General features: G+C 41.5%; 1 protein-coding gene across 1 annotated transcript in view; it reads left to right on the forward strand.

The window, feature by feature from the left end:
* Positions 1-12,049, forward strand: part of ATP1B4 (ATPase Na+/K+ transporting family member beta 4) — a 108,302-nt gene extending 96,253 nt beyond the window's left edge. Inside the window, exons 7-9 of the mRNA XM_068251196.1 lie at positions 4,064-4,120; positions 6,337-6,429; positions 8,322-12,049. Coding sequence (XP_068107297.1) covers positions 4,064-4,120; positions 6,337-6,429; positions 8,322-8,480 — 309 coding nt within the window. The 3' untranslated portion in view covers positions 8,481-12,049. The remainder of the gene's footprint in view (positions 1-4,063; positions 4,121-6,336; positions 6,430-8,321) is intronic.
* The last annotated feature ends 5,509 nt before the right edge of the window (positions 12,050-17,558 follow it).

A 17,558-nucleotide genomic window follows, 5' to 3' on the forward strand; every position in this document is an offset into this window, starting at 1 on the left:
TACTCTGGTTCCTCTGCAACTGCAGGGGTTGTTCCCCGGGTAGTAACTTCTATGATCTGGACTTGTGTGACATTACTACAGAGTGCCAAATTAGGTACCCTATTCAGTGCTATTATGGCATCCTGGGGATGCTAGCTCACCCCTGGCATCAGTGCAGATGCTAAAATTTAATTGCCAAGAGTGATTGTTTGTAATTGGTGCAAATTATGAACATCATTTTATCTGTTGCGTTTGTTTTAGGTCACTTGTGTAAAAGTGACAGCTGTAAGCAATGCAACCAACTGTAGCACTGTCTGCAATAACTGGCTAGTTTAGCTGTTATATCTGAGCAATAGCTCAAATAAATATTTGTTATTGCTTTAACACTTTTCCAGTATGTTGGTAAATTGAAAGCAGTGGTGGTTTCCTTGACCATTTCCTTGACATAAGCAAAACTCAAATGACTTGGAAGAAACTTTATGGCTGGTTAGGGCTGGGTGCCACCCAGCGTCGTACTGACCCAGCGAAGTGCCGATGTTTTTCTCGGTAGGCCCCGCCTCTACATCTCTGGTGGGCCCCAGGGCCAGTAACGTAGGGATAACTATGGGGCCCATAGACGGGGGCCGCCTGTTCTAGCTACTTGTGTTTTAATATTTTCTTTAATGCAGCCCTGGCTGGGCCATTTCAATAAGTAAAATCACCCCCCAGAAGATTGTTGCAGAGACGCAGGCAGGTAAAAGGGACTATTTTAACCTTCCGCCTCCCTGTGCTCTCTGTCTCCAGCCGTCAATTAGTTTATAGTTCCAGCTGAACAGAGAAAACACAGCAAGTGGGCGTGGCTCCACCCCTCCCCTGTACAGCAGACAGAGATGGGAATACAGCCAGAGAGGAGAGTCACTCTGATTACTGGAAGAGGCCCCGCCCCCCACGTGCACAGCAGTGAGGAGAAAGCTGCAACAGCGCGGGTAGTTTGAATCAGCCAGCACAGACATGTCTTTGGTCCAGCTGGTTCCGCCTCCTCCATGGACTGCCATTGCCAGCAGGTATTCTTTTATCTCTCCCTCTGGTTACCTCCTGCCTGTCAGTGCTGCAGACACTACCCTCCCCCCCCCCCCCCCCCTTCCCTTCCGTGTACACACTCTCCTGTCCCAGCACTGAGCTGAGCCTGAAATAGCTGTCAGCTCTTCTCTCTATTGTAGTTCACACAACTCCCTATCTCCACTCTTTCCTGTCTGGAGAATTCTCACACTATTCATCCTTCTTTTTGTATTTTGTTTTAGTTTACAACAATGTATTGTTTGCACTTTCAGGTTTTGCAGTTTATTGTATTCCTGGTGTATGATTATAGCATTTGCACTTTTTATTTATGATTATTTTGTGCAGTTATTGTCACTGAATTGCAGTAAGTCCTATCCATTTAACACATCTATTTGTGTGGATTACCTACCTGCATTGCATTTATTTTTCTCTCCTCTGCTAATGATCATTAGCGATACAATTCTCTAGACGATCACCTAATCGCAATATCTTTTGGAGATGATCGTTCGGTCCCACTAATGGAATGAAAGCTTCTATGCAATTTGATAAGATTAATGGATACATTTTCTGGATCAATTTCATTGGTCTGATCAAATTGGTTAGCATCATTACTTCTGTTAGTGATCTTGAATGATTGTTTCCTATCGATATTACGATCGAATCAGATGGTCGATCATCTGGAGAATTGTATCGTTAATTGCCACCTTGACACTAACCTTCCCTCTTTACTCTATACTAGCCCACCCACCCACTAATTGATATTAGCCCACCCACCCACCAGGTAAGTGACATTAGAACCAGGTAATTGATATTAGCCCACCCACCAGGTAATTGATATTAGCCCACCCACCCTCCAGGTAATTGATATTAGCCCACCCTCCAGGTAATTGATATTAGCCCACCCTCCAGGTAATCGATATTAGCCCACCCACCAGGTAATTGATATTAGCCCACCCACCCTCCAGGTAATTGATATGAGCCCACCCTCCAGGTAATTGATATTAGCCCACCCTCCAGGTAATCGATATTAGCCCACCCACCAGGTAATTGATATTAGCCCACCCCGCCCTCCAGGTAATTGATATTAGCCCACCCTCCAGGTAATTGATATTAGCCCACCCTCCGGGTAATTGATATTAGCCCACCCACCCTCCAGGTGATTGATATTAGAACCTGGTAATTGATATTAGCCCACCCACCCAGTAATTGATATTAGCCCACCCTCCAGGTAATTGATATTAGACCACCCACCAGGTAATTGATATTAACCCACCCACCAGGTAATTGATATTAGCCCACCCACCCACCAGGTAATCGATATTAGCCCACCCACCAGGTAAGCGATATTAGCCCACTCACCCACCAGGTTATTGACATTAGCCCACCCACCCTCCAGGTAATTGATATTAGCCCACCCTCCAGGTAATTGATATTAGCCCACCCTCCAGGTAATTAATATTAGTCCACCCTCCAGGTAATTGATATTAGACCACCCACCCTCCAGGTCATTGATATTAGACCACCCACCCACCCACCCACCCACCTGGTAATTGATATTAGCCCACCCACCCTCCAGGTAATTGATATTAGCCCACCCACCAGGAAATTGATATTAGGCCACCCACCAGGTAATTGATTTTAGATTGCCTGAGGCCTCCTTTCCACGAACTGTTGAGCTGTGTGCTCAGCAAGCAGTTACCAGGCAGAAGTAAGCAGTTATCATGCAGCAACGAGCAGTTACTAGGCAGCAGTGAGCAGTTGAGAGAGTTTGAGAGGCATTTCACTGCCTATCAGCAGTCCGTGGAAAGGAGGCCACGGAAAGGAAGATTTATTGACTTAGATTAATTGACATAGTCGTGTCACTGACTGTCCTCAGAGGAGCTCACAATCTAATCCATGTCATATGTATGGTAAAAGCAGTAAAGTGTTGTACCGTGTTAGCCATGAGTAAAAGCAAGAAGTTTTGAATCAGGATGATACCATTTATTGGCTAACTTAGAGATGGATAAACAGTGAGCTTTCGACTTATAAAAAGCCTTCGTCGGACTGGTTTTGGTCAGGAACCAGTCCGACAAAGGCTTTTTATAAGTCGAAAGCTCACTGTTTATCCATCTCTAAGTTAGCCAATAAATGGTATCATCCTGATTCAAAACTTCTTGATATGTATGGTAACTAGGACATTATATTAAAGGGTGGACTCTATGCAAAGTTTTACTGGGTACCAGTGTTTCTTAATTACAATGCTGCTAAGTTCATGTACATTTAACCCTGTCCATGATGCATCATGACCACGCCCACCTTCCAATCCATGGTCATGTTCTTTTTTTTCACCGCAGCAATGGGATGTGTGGGCCCCAGGTTGAAATTTCTCTGGTGGGCCCCCAGGGTCCCAGTCCGACCCTGGTACCACCTGAACTGTAAGAACACCATCATGTCAATCTGAATAGAGGAGAGGCAAGACAGGCCCCCAGCCCTGGTTTATTTCAATGGACATTAAAAGAAATTAGCTGTAAAATTCCATCTCAGTGGATCACTTTGTCCCATGATCATTGTCCACCAAAGGACAGCAAGGGAATCATACAGCCATCAGAATATTTCCCAGTCTGATCATAAGGCTCTGTTCCCACTTGAGCTAAGAACGGACATTTTTGGTCCATTCTCCGCTCATTGCCAAATGGACAGTGAACGGTTTCTATTTTATAAATAGGAGCCATTCACACTTGTCACTCTGCAATGGATCCGTGGTATCTACTGCGGTAAGTAGACCGCACTTCTGTGCTGTCCGCAATAATCCCGGACAGGCGATTGCATTTCCCAGCCTCCCCCCCCCCCCATGTAGCCTACATTACGGGGGTAATGCATCTGCCCCAGGCTACAGCCGGACCATCGGAGCAGCCATTAGACTGTCCACATCCGCTAATCCTGTGCAAGTGGGGACCGAGCCTAAACTAAATGACTGGATTATGTAATGATGATTCTTGTGCTTAATTTTAGAATAACAGTAAACAAAGATCTGACAATAACCTATCATTGCTTACTTCTGTAGATCCTTGGGTTCAAAGCTGGCGCTGGAACACCGATAAGTGTCAGCTGTGATATCCCAGTAAGTAATCTCTCTCAGTGCCACTTTACAAGTAGTTTCTGGTTAATGTAAAATCTAGTTAAAGTGCATGCAGCACATACAGTACTGTATACTCCCATTATAGTTAATGTATATGCAAAGATGTAGTTTAAGTTGAATCAGGACTGTCATTAAGCACAACTGGTAGAACCGCAGTGCCCGAGGTAGGAGTTACACTGGGGACTTCAGTGGAGCCCTGACATGTACCTCGTACAAAGCCCACAAAATTATTAGGGAGTTTTTTTTTTGTTTCAATCATTTTTTATTGATAATTAGGGATTTTTGATGGTGGCCAAAGAATGAATTGCCCTGTAAAATTTGTACTGCTGAGTTTTTATTTTAGGGCAGAGTAAGGAATTCTAGGGAAATTATACAAACAAAGTCCAATAAAGATGTCTTAAAGTGTCCACATGGCAATAAGTCTTGTATGGGTGATTATCACATGCTCAGTGTAGAAATCATGGGCATCAACCTTCCTTTCTGTACAGCCTAAATCTACCGAACATTAACCTAAGCATAGTTTAAGCTAGTCTTCACTAACCTAAAGCCCTAATTAGACAAAGTAACATTAATCTCCAAACTAATTTACAGATAACTATTACGAGAACCCTACCATCACAAAAACTCTGCCCTAAGAGTTCGCCACTGTACTTTTCTCACTCAGGACAGGCTACACCATATATTATCGGTCAATTTGAGCTTATGCTTCTGACGCTTTTCCTGTGACGATACCTTCTGCCTGGTGATAAAAGCTTACCGGGCAAACGTCTGTTTGCCCTCATAAATTCAGTTTTGGATAGAACTGTTTCTACTGAATCTTTCATGCTATTAATTGTGGGACAAACCCTGGGGATGGAAGTTCCCACAACATAGATTAGCACAGCATATTGCCAAGGCTGCCAGATTGCAGATAGCACAGCAATGGCAACAACCAACCCTCTGCATATACATAATCACTAACATTTCTTTCTGAGAGACTCATAGCTGTAGTCAATGACACCATTAAGATCTTCACAAAGACGTGGCAGCCATGGCTCACCTATATTGATAATACAAGCCTCAGGTTGATTGTTTTCTCCACATGAACATTGCCTATAACAGTGAGTGTTACTTACATTTGTTTATGATATATTCTGTGGCTTACCAGTTAATGATGCCCTGTGTCTTGTCTGATGAATGTAATTTTTTTTCTATATTTTTTCTGTTGGTCTCTTATTGGATTTTGTAGTTGCCATCTTTGAATTGCTACCTGCAATGTTGACTTTCTGTCAATGAAAAGCTTTTGAAACGAAAAACTCTGCCCTAATACTTACCTGACCTAACCAAGTTTGCCTGTGAAAAACAGCTAGACTTACCTTCAGTAAGAATTATGAATCTGAATCTCGGCACACAGGTGAATGGTGCCAGAATAAACTGGTATTTGGAGCGCAATAGAGACTTGCTGTGTTAACCTCATAGTGGTGCCATTAGGCAATTTGTAAGTAAACATAGGCAAAACTAAGAATTCCATTTTTATGGGCTACAACCCAGTTTCCAGCAGAATTCTGAGTGGATTGAAGTTCCAATATGTTCGCACTTGTATATGCAGCCAAATTTCTAAGTTAATTGCAACCACCCTGAACAAGTTATGTTCACCAACAACAAAACATTTTTAAAGCGTTTTCTCCCTTAGGACCCACAGCACATCCAAATTTGCTATGGAGATCAGGACCACTGGTGGAAACTTCTAACTTTTTTGTTTTAAGAAAAATTGCACAATTTTGCAGGAAAACTGATTTTTAAACCATAAGATGGATATAAGTGTAAGTTTGTGAAGACAGGAATCAAATTATAGCTGTCAGAAAGTTCGTTTGGGGAATAAGTTATATATGCAGTAGGAATTTCCAGTGTTAGGAGGCACATTCTGATTTAGAAAGCCAAGTTTCAATTCAGAATTGACCAATTTGTAATTCCATTGTCACTTCTATTTGCCAGTAATTAATCTCTTATGCTCTTATTTTTGTAATGCTTTTAGAGCTGACTTAGCTGTATTTAGTCCTGGGAGTAGCATGCAGCCTGTGAGTAAAACAATGGCACCTGGCATCACATACACAGCCTATTCCATGGAAGAACCCTTCTTATATCTAGTTATATACTTCTGTAGTTTAAATATTTATTCTGTAATTTTTCAATACAATAATCCCTATTTCCTCATCTAGAAAGGCAATAGCAGTCTTATGGGAGCCGTCAATTTCTACCCTGCAAATTACTTTGATCTTCAGTATTTTCCATACTACGGGAAGCTTACCCATGTAAGTATATTTGTGTTTTATTTGTATTTATTTTAACTCATGCTTTTTTCTTTGCCTTACCCTGAAAGGCTTAACCATTAGTGAATTGAAAAGAAATGCAGGAATTAATAAAAGCTAGACCTGAGATAGGTATTTCAAGCCATATTTCTGGAATAAAATACTTTATTTTTATGTAGTAAGAGGCTGGAAACTCTTGGCTTTCTCTTGCGTCTCCAGGTCTACATCTGTGAAAATTTCCATCATGGCTTTTCCATATTCTACACTATTTAAAACTAAAACTAAGGGGAAAATCCTAACATTGGGCTTTAAGATCATATGGGGTAAGCTATATTCTGATCCAGTAACTATATTAGAACTGTAAAGCTGATTGAACGGAGTATGGATATTAACACACATGCTGACTCAGTTACCTGCTCCTAGTTTTTAATAGCACAGGTAATGTTAAGCGTTTGTATTATTATTATTTTTTTAAAGTCACCTTTGTAGGTTTTAGTAGGTTAGGGATCATCCCATGTTTTCCCTTTGCTGAAAGACAGTAACTAATTGTGGTCAAGCACTACAACTCTGCAATTCCTCTCTGCTTTGTGCATAATATCTTTCCTTTCTGGACCACATCATTCCAGTGCCTAAACAGGTTTACGGCATCTTCCAATCATATATACCAAATCACCAGGTTTTCTTTCACATATATTACAAAAAGGGTCTTGCACAAAAGCCATCTCAGTCAGTCTAATTGGAGTCAGATAATGAAGTATGATATCCAAGAACATCAGGTTGGTTGGTTTGAAAATAACTGTCTTTCATAAATCAATCAGAATCTTTTATTCAGACTCAAACTACAGAGGGTCATAAGATCAGCGGAAAGGATCATTGGCAAACCTCTTCCCTCCCTGGATCAACTTTTTAATTCCAGACTGCGCTCCAGAGCTCTGAGGATCATCAAGGACCGATCTCACCCCGGGTTCCGCTTCTTCAGTCAACTTCCCTCGGGCCGGAGATTCCGGTCCATCTACACCAGGACCACAAGACACAGAAACAGCTTCTTCCCTTCAGCTGTCAACTCTTTGAACTCTATGGACTCTCCTAACACTTGATATGTTTTTGTTATGCTATCTGCTGCTGTATTCTTCTTTATACATTGTCTGTATTGTTTGTCTTGTTTTTCACATTAGCCCTGTACCTGCCAAAACCAATTCCGGGTATGACCCAGTCGTGCTTGGCGAAATAAAAGATTCTGATTCTGATCTATAATTTAAAAAAAACAACCTTAGCCTATCACATTGTTAGTGGGTGTGGTATTAGATAGTGGCAATTAGTGCTGTCTAGTTTTTTACTTTTCTCCCAGTATTAAAGATGATGACGTGTAGGCTCATTGAAAGAATTACATGGTGAATCTTAACCATTTCTTGAAATCACTTCTAATTTTTTAACTTCTCACTTTGCAATGTATTGATTTATCCCCACCTCCTATACCAACTATTTTTTGGTAAAGTTCCTCTTTAAACTAACACGATGGAGACCTTGATTCCTTCTTAATCCTCGTATACATGCTAGGTGTATAAAGATGCCATGACATATCATTAAATAAGGAGCTGTAGATGAGCTAATGGTGCTAGTACTTACCCGTTCCTCCAGATGCCATTCGTTTGTGCACAGACCCAACATTCCTCTTTCCCCCTTTATCGAGCACCACATGCTGCTTGGCTATAGCCGAACAGCAACACTGTGCTGTGCTTGTTACCCACACCACCACCCTAATGATCGAACAACAATTATTAAGGGAGACATCAATTCACCATGCATAATATATTGGTACCACTTCGCTTTTTGCCAGTACATTGTGGGTGCCCGAGAACTATTTCTAACACCTCTTTTTTCTCTTCTTTCTATAGGTAAATTATACATCACCTCTAGTGGCCATGCATTTCACAGAAGTGACAAAGAACACTGAAGTCACCATACAATGTAAAATAAAAGGAGAAGACATCATTAATGATCATAAGACTGACCGCTTTCTGGGCAGGGTAATCTTCATACTGAATATTGGGTGAAATGGCTCCAAGTGATTTCTTTCTCCATTTGCATCAGCGGCGGTCATGACTGTCAGCTCAGTTTCTCCAGCACTTCCTGTTAGAGCTGATAGTCGTATGGATGCAAAAGTAAACACAAACAATATACATACATATACATCCTCTACATTCAGTTACAGTGTGTTAGATTACTTGATGTGTTGCAGGGGCCATAAGGGGCCAGGTCATGAACGTGTTTGTCTTGAATGTATACAGTTATGCAACACAACAAGGCATGTTGAAGTTATAAGTAGCACAAAATCGACACAGAGTTAAAAAAATACATTAAAAAATTCTGGGGCCTAACACCTTAATTAAAGGGGTTGTGACAGATTATTTTTTTTAACCTAGTTCTTGTTTTTACACATCATGCACTTTAGTATATTTGCCTGCTTTAATCCAGAGATGAATTCAAAATGAACAAACTGTATGTACCGTAATCAGATCCTGCCTTGCTTCATTCAGACGCCTACTTATTAGACTGTTATGTCTTAGGAGAGCCTCTTCCTCCATTATTCTGTTGTGCTAGTAGTCAGTTACTATTACAGTAGAGTCTCGGTTATCCGGCACCAACAGGGATCAGCTGATGCTGGATAAGTGTATTTTCTGGTTGCTTGAGACTCAGTATTGTCACCATAAAAATCAAATTTCAACAGCAACTGGTCTGAGTGTATTAAATGATAAAGATGCTAATCCTGCATTCAAAACTTTTTCTGCGGTTCTGGTTTGGAGTTATTACATACTATAGGAGCACTGGCCCTAGTGCCAAACAGTGCCAAAGAGTTGAATGCTGGGAGTTCTTTTGAATGCTGGGAGTTCTTTTTATCTATAATATATTCCTCCTCTATTATTTATTTCCCTGCCTAGCTGATCACTTGTGTTTACAAGCAAGGCTGAGGTGACTCAGTGATTGGATGTGTAAATAAAAAAAAAGACTCTGGGAGGAGGGCAGCTAATAAATACACAATGAGCAAGAGAAGGGAGGGGGGAAACAAGAGTCAGGGAGGATATGATGTCAGCATTAGCTTGGCAAGATGGCCACTGCCTAGAGTAGGATTCTCTGCTTTTCCTTTATAAAATTCACAAGAATCATTACTTGGATAGCACAATACATCTGTTATGTAAGTAGAAGTAGTATGTATCTACTTATATATGTGTGTTTTATTTTTAGGTTAGCATGGGTGTCGCTTGTTCTTTAAGAATAGGCCGAGCTCAGGGGCGTAACTACAAATTATGGGGCCCCCAGCAAAATGTTGATGCAGTCCACTTAATGTTCACAACCCTTCCCTTGCCTCCCCCTGGTGCCCTTACAACATTGGGGTCCATCACACAAGCATCACAAAACAAGTGTGGGCATCAGGATCTTCACACCCATAATGTGTAGTCCCAACAACACTGGATATGGAGTATCAGAGGACGGGAAGGTTAGTAGTTGGGGCTCTCCCACACCTCTGGGCCCCCCTGCCGTCGCAGGAGCTGCTCCCCACTAGTTACACTCCTGGCCTAGCTATTACAGTACTATACCTCACTCTATATACCAATAGATCTGCATCGAAATATTACAATACAGTAAATGAAAGTATTACCCAGAGGAAAGCCATGCAGTGGCGTAGCAATAGGGGGAGCAGAGGTTGCAACCGCACCACGGCCCTTGATCCAGAAGGGCCAAGTAGGGGCCCTCTCTCAAGCACAGTTTTAGCTGGTGCCATGTTGGGAATGATCACTTTTATATACAGGGGTTGGACAAAATAATGGAAACACCAAAAATGTTGGCATCATAATCTTTGAACATGTTTTAAGCAATCAAAACTTGACATATGTTAAATTTTTTTTGTTTATTATTTTTATTTGATATGTTTAATCAAAGTAATTGTTTTATACAGATATTTAAACCAAAGTTGGTTATAATTTATAAAAATGGCAGATCTCTCAGACTTTCAAAGAGGCCAAATTGTTGGTGCTCGTATGGCAGGCGCTACTGTAACAGAAACTGCCCGAATGTTTGGCATTTCAAGAGGTACTGCCTCAAAAGTAATGACTGCCTTTAAAAGAGAAGGAAATACGTCCTCAGCAAAGCACAGCTGTGCCCGAAAGTCGAAGTTGTCTGAGAGAGACCACCTGACTCTAAATTGTTAGAAAAGCTCGCAAGACCACGGCTCCTAAAATCACTGCGGAGCTTAATGAATACCTACAGAACCCATTTTCGGCAAAAACTGTTAGTTGGGAGATGCACAAATCTGGATTCCACAGAAGAACTGCAATTAAAAAACCTCTGCTCTCAAAGACAAATGTTTCAAAGCGTTTCGAGTGGTGTAGAAACCACCAGAATTGGACCCTCGAGCAGTGGTAAATGTGATTTTCTCTGACGAATCATCGTTTACCTTATTTCTGACCTCCAGCCGAGTGTATGTTTGGAGACAGCCGAAAGAAGCATGGCGGGGGTTCTGTGATGATCTGGGGTGCTATTTCTTGGAAATCCGCCGGGCCAATGATTTCCCTTCATGGAAGAATTAACAGCCGAGACTATTTAGGAATTTTGAGCGACCAAGTTCATCCTATGGTTCAAAAACTGTTTCCGGAGAGGAATGCCATCTTTCAAGATGATAATGCCCCAATTCATACAGCTAGAATTGTTAAAGAATGGCACGAGGAACATTTTAATGAAGTTGAGCAGAAGCATCTGGCCACCACAATCCCCAGACCTCAACATTATTGAGCGTTTATGGGCATTATTAGAGATTCAAGTAAGAAGTCGATTTCTGCCGCCATTGTCTCTGGAACTGGAGGGGGTTTTAACTGAAGAATGGGCTAAAATTCCTTTGGAAACAATTCACAATTTGTATGAATCAATACCTCTTAGGAATGAGGCTGTAATTGCCGCAAAAGGTGGACCAACACCATATTAAAATGTATTTTGTTGGTTTTCAAGGTGTTTCCATTATTTTGTCCAAACCCTGTATGTTTTGAATAATGGTAATCATTAACAAACTGTACCCCTGTACACCTCTTATACCGTGGATGTCCATGGCAGGTTTTGTTATGTATGGAATGCTTGGGGGCCCAATGTAAAATTTGCACTGGGTCCCAAAGCTCCTTAGCTAGGCCACTGGAGCCGTGGAACCCAGTCTTTAAGCACAGCAGAGCCCACAAACATCCTAAGACGTTGGCCTTGAGTACTGTCGGGGATTTGTGCTGGTTGGTTGAGTTCTGGATATCTAGAAGTACTGTACTTTGGAAACTGAAATATAATGGGAAATACTGAGTGGCGCAAGCACACATTTTCTCTGGTGAGCAATCCTCAGGGAGCACTGTTCTGTTTTCCCTGCACAACCCCTTTAGCTTCTCTTCCACTGGACATTTCAGTAAATGGACAGACTGCTGGGCTTCTCCAAAGGCCAAAACTAGTTAGCACTGTGCCAACATTAACACATATTTCACTTATGACCTCCTTTAAAACACAGATAAGAGCACCAAAGTGAAGGTAAATCCAATGTTATCATTGTATGTTTGAGATTTTCATGGCATTAAAGAATGAGAAGTTTTATTTCTGCCATCTTGTTTGGAACACTTATTTCTGTCCATGTGAATGCAATCTGTATGTATACCATGTGACACACCCACATGTCACCTTTCTTTCAGCACCAATCAGATTTTGAGAAAATGATAATCAGGTACAAAGTCAGAGTTTACAGGCGGAGTTTAATCCTATAACATATGTGCAAAACTACTGTTTCTTGTAAGATTTGTGAGCAGTCATTCTAGGTTTGCCATTCAATACTTTCATCTATATTATAGTAATACAGACATGTACAGTAGATGTCTCTAATATAAGATAAGTTTATTATAATATAATAATAATTATAATCATATAATAATATAATATACGTTTTTCAAACCGCTTTTACTTATAATCCTGAAATATTTCATATACAGTATGTGACATAAGATATCCTATGCTCACCCCAACTTGAATAAATCTCAAATACCTTCTGTTTTGTATAGCTTTTTAGTAAGAGGGCTTTTTGGTTATGTTTAAGCCCTTACACACACCTAGGAGTTCTGGTTCACCATGAGCTTGCTGAGCAATCTGTAACTCTGGGTGTTACAAGTCTTACCCCATAGACCCACATTAGTCCATGACATGCACTGATGAAGACCAACCAGTCTACGTCCATGTTGGATTATTGTGGCTCTGTACAATTAACAAGATGACACATCATTGCATTCCAGTGGTTCTGCAGGTGTTTTGTTAACTATTTGCATATTCAGCAATGATGCATTGTGGGAGACATCATATGCTCACTCCAAACCTAAATAATTCGCAAATACCTTCTTTTTTAAGAAGGCAAACTTCTGTTTTGGACAAATGTGAAGGTGATACTAGCAGAGGTATACAATTATATTTTAAGCTTCATCTTATAGTTAGCCTTCAAATATTGATTATACAATTTTGTTTGGGCTTATCAAACCTCTGTATATTGAGGGCCAACCACAATATGTCGAAAGTATACAAGCTTTTAAGACAGGAGCACTCCCTTAAATAAAACATCAAACCTTTAATTCAATTTAAATTTAACATATCCAGTCAGAAATAATCAAATAACCGCAGTTAATGCAAGAGTTGTTAGTTAAAGTGAACCCGAGGTGAGAGTGATATGGAGGCTGCCATATTTATTTCCTTTTAAACCATAACAGTTGCCTGGCAGCCCTGCTCGTTTATTTGGCTGCAGCAGTGGCTGAAATACACCAGAAACAAGTATGCAGCTAATCTGGTCAGTTCTGACAATATTGTCATTGCATATGCTTGTTCATGGTCTAGGACTAAGAATATTAGAGGCAGAGGACCAGCAGGACAGCCAGATAACTGATATTGCTTTAAAATAAATAAATATGGCAGCCTCCACATCACTTTCATCTCAGGTTCACTTTAAGTGATGGCAGAGGCTTGGTGCACAGTGGTCACCAACAGCTGTTTAGTCCAATCATGTGTGCTTAAAGGGACAGATTCAAACAATAGGTTTTTTATATTGTATTTTTCAATATTGCATTTAATTTCAAGGAAAAAAAGAGGGGGAATGGGAAGGAAAGGTAGAGGAAAAAAGAAAATAACTAACTGTAAAAAAACAAAAGCTAAGCAGGGCCATATAGGAAAGTGCCTGAAACAATGAATTTGATTAAAAACTTTAAAGGAATTTTAGAATCAACTGATGGTAATAAAAGTCAAAGAATAGAGAACTATGTTACGTCAAAGACACAGAAAAATGTAAATCATATGACCCTGCAGCAGAGTGCGCTGACAGGTTCATATTCATAGCACCACACCTTCCCCCCCCATTCACTGACATACTCCCTGCCGGGCAGGAACTGTGTCACTGTGATTCTCGTCGGCATCCAGCTCCTTTGTTTACACTACGTGTGTCGCCCAGACAAGCTCCGTGTGTTAAGCGTGGTGCTTGTGGTCAGACCTTGCCAGGTCAGCATCTACTGCACCAGCGCGAGCGTCGCTGTCAATCAGTCGCACTGGGCTGGACCGCCTGTGCAGAACACTCCAGACAACATGAGAGTGAATGACAGCGGCGCTCATGCAGGTGCACTAGATGCCGACCTGAGGAGGACGGCATCTGAAACAGAGGGGATTCTTGGACTCCGGAGTTGTGGCGAGGGACATACCGGCTGCCAGGGCTGGAGGAAGCCCCAGGTAAAAAGATCTAATTTTTTGTTGTATCTCGGATGCTTCCTTTCAGCAAGTGTGGCGGGTTTTTTTTGTTGTTTTTTTTTTTTTCCTACAGCTCAAAAAAGCCATTTAGGGAGAGGTCCTGTACAGAGAGGTTCTTTGCTCCCTAAAGCTTCTGGCTGCCAGTGGAGAGCACCCTAATTGGCTGTAATTCTGAAGCAAGAGAAAAACACAATATTAATGTTATGGGTATTGTCAATTGAATGGTTCATTTTCAAGAAATGATTTGCATCTCACTGACCCATGCCAACTGGTATTTGCCTAAGTATCCAAGTGCCAGGCAGCAGCTCTTACACAGGCATCCCTGACTCCTGAGCACATCAGCATCACTTTACACTGACACGGCAGCCCCTGTTCCTGTCAACATCCAGCACCCAATTCAGGAAAGCACCATTCCGGAATAACCTGTCATTACACAGAATACAGGCACAGCAGCTGCTAAGCTGTTTATATACAGTTTTGAGACATGTCCACTCCACGTAAAAGTTTTTTTCTTCAACATATATGGACAAATAACCATTTTACTTCATTCAAACTGCATAAAAAGATAAAGGTGAAGTAATCCTATACAAATCTATGAAAAAAATGATTTTGTAATTACTCAAATAATTCATTATGTGTAATTTCCTTTCATGGATAAAGAAAGCCTCTAATACCTGGTATTGGTGCCTTCGGCAGAAACACATTGATGCCATCAGGAAGTACCAAAAGCATTCACAGAGTTCTCAGAGGTGGCAGCCAGGGGCCGAGGTTGATACACTTAACAGACATTGGCTTGCAGGAGTCAAGGCTTGCCCTCGGTAACCGGGGAAGGAGGGGAGGTAATGGGTTGGTCGAAAGTGGCAGGGGCCAAATGGGGGCAAAGTAAGACCCTCAGGGTCAAGAGGTGTCAAGGGCCAAGTTTAGCCCTCCGGGGCTAAGGTTGGCCTGCAGGGTCTTAAAGAGCCAGAGGTTAAGTTTGGCCCTTGAGAGAGCAAAGGCTGATGCTTGGAGGCTAGAAGTTGCCTGCAGGGACATGCTTTCCTCTTCAGGCTATAGAAGTTAGGATGCCAGCAGTAAAAACAAGCATTCATACAGTTTTCAGAGGCTGCTGGCAGTAACTGCAGTGAACCTAGAGATGACAAGATGGCCCACGGGGGACAACATTGACCCATGGGGCCGATGTTAGCCCTTAGGGACAAGGTTAACAGATGGCCCTTGGGGGGCTGAAAGTGGCACGCCATCTTGTTACTGCTATAGAAAGGGTGATGCCACCTGGAAGAAACAAAAGCATTCTCGGAGTTCTCAGAGACTGCTGGCAATAACTGCAGGGAACCAACAGATATTAGAAGGTAGCAGCCGTGGGCCAAGGTTGACACACGGTCCAAAGTTGACATGCAAGAGTCCCGGCTGGCCCTCAGGGGGTTGAAGGTAGCAGGGGCCAAAGTTGGCCAACAGGGGCCAAGTAAAGCCATTAGGGGTCAAAGGTGGCCAGGGCCAAGGTTGTCCCTCAGTAAAAGGAGAAGCAGAACCCATCTGCACCCAAATCAACAAAATGAGTCATGACCACAAAAATAGAGATAAAAATATATCTAATTTATTAGTACATATTAAAAAAGGTTATTTAAAGTGAATCATACAGTTTGGAGATCTGGGCAGCTATAGGGAAAGATGTTATACAGTGGTGTGAAAAACTATTTGCCCCCTTCCTGATTTATTATTTTTTTGCATGTTTGTCACACTTAAATGTTTCTGCTCATCAAAAACCGTTAACTATTAGTCAAAGATAACATAATTGAACACAAAATGCAGTTTTAAATGTTGGTTTTTATTATTTAGTGAGAAAAAAAACTCCAAATCTACATGGCCCTGTGTGAAAAAGTGATTTCCCCCCTTGTTTAAAAATAACTTAACTGTGGTTTATCACACCTGAGTTCAATTTCTGTAGTCACCCCCAGGCCTGATTACTGCCACACCGGTTTCAATCAGGAAATCACTTAAATAGGAGCTATCTGACACAGAGAAGTAGACCAAAAGCACCTCAAAAGCTAGACATCATGCCAAGATCCAAAGAAATTCAGGAACAAATGAGAACAAAAGTACTGTAATTGAGATCTATCAGTCTGGTAAAGGTTATAAAGCCATTTCTAAAGCTTTGGGACTCCAGCGAACCACAGTGAGAGCCATTATCCACAAATGGCAAAAACATGGAACAGTGATGAACCTTCCCAGGAGTGGCTGGCCAACCAAAATTACCCCAAGAGCGCAGAGAAAACTCATCCGAGAGGCCACAAAAGACCCCAGGACAACATCTAAAGAACTGCAGGCCTCACTTGCCTCAATTGAGGTCAGTGTTCACGACTCCACCATAAGAAAGAGACTGGGCAAAAACGGCCTGCATGGCAGATATCCAAGGCGCAAACCACTTTTAAGCAAAAAGAACATTAAGGCTCGTCTCAATTTTGCTAAAAAACATCTCAATGATTGCCAAGACTTTTGGGAAAATACCTTGTGGACCGATGAGACAAAAGTTGAACTTTTTGGAAGGTGCGTGTCCCATTACATCTGGCGTAGAAGTAACACAGCATTTCAGCAAAAGAACATCATACCAACAGTAAAATCTGGTGGTGGTAGTGTGATGGTCTGGGATTGTTTTGCTGCTTCAGGACCTGGAAGGCTTGCTGTGATAGATGGAACCATGAATTCTACTGTCTACCAAAAAATCCTGAAGGAGAATGTCCGGCCATCTGTTCGTCAACTCAAGCTGAAGCGATCTTGGGTGCTGCAGCAGGACAATGGCCCAAAACACACCAGCAAATCCACCTCTGAATGGCTGAAGAAAAACAAAATGAAGACTTTGGAGTGGCCTAGTCAAAGTCCTGACCTGAATCCTATTGAGATGTTGTGGCATGACCTTAAAAAGGCGGTTCATGCTAGAAAACCCTCAAATAAAGCTGAATTACAACAATTCTGCAAAGATGAGTGGGCCAAAATTCCTCCAGAGCGCTGTAAAAGACTTGTTGCAAGTTATCGCAAACGCTTGATTGCAGTTATTGCTGCTAAGGATGGCCCAACCAGTTATTAGGTTCAGGGGGCAATTTCTTTTTCACACAGGGCCATGTAGGTTTTGAGTTTTTTTTCTCACTAAATAATAAAAACCATCATTTAAAACTGCATTTTGTGTTCAATTATGTTATCTTTAACTAATGGTTAACGGTTTTTGATGAGCAGAAACATTTAAGTGTGACAAACATGCAAAATAATAAGAAATCAGGAAGGGGGCAAATAGTTTTTCACACCACTGTATATCAGCAAGCAAAACTCTTCACCATGGAAAATATCAACAT

This window comes from Hyperolius riggenbachi, chromosome 8, assembly GCF_040937935.1.
Source record: "Hyperolius riggenbachi isolate aHypRig1 chromosome 8, aHypRig1.pri, whole genome shotgun sequence".
Lineage (NCBI taxonomy): Eukaryota > Metazoa > Chordata > Amphibia > Anura > Hyperoliidae > Hyperolius > Hyperolius riggenbachi.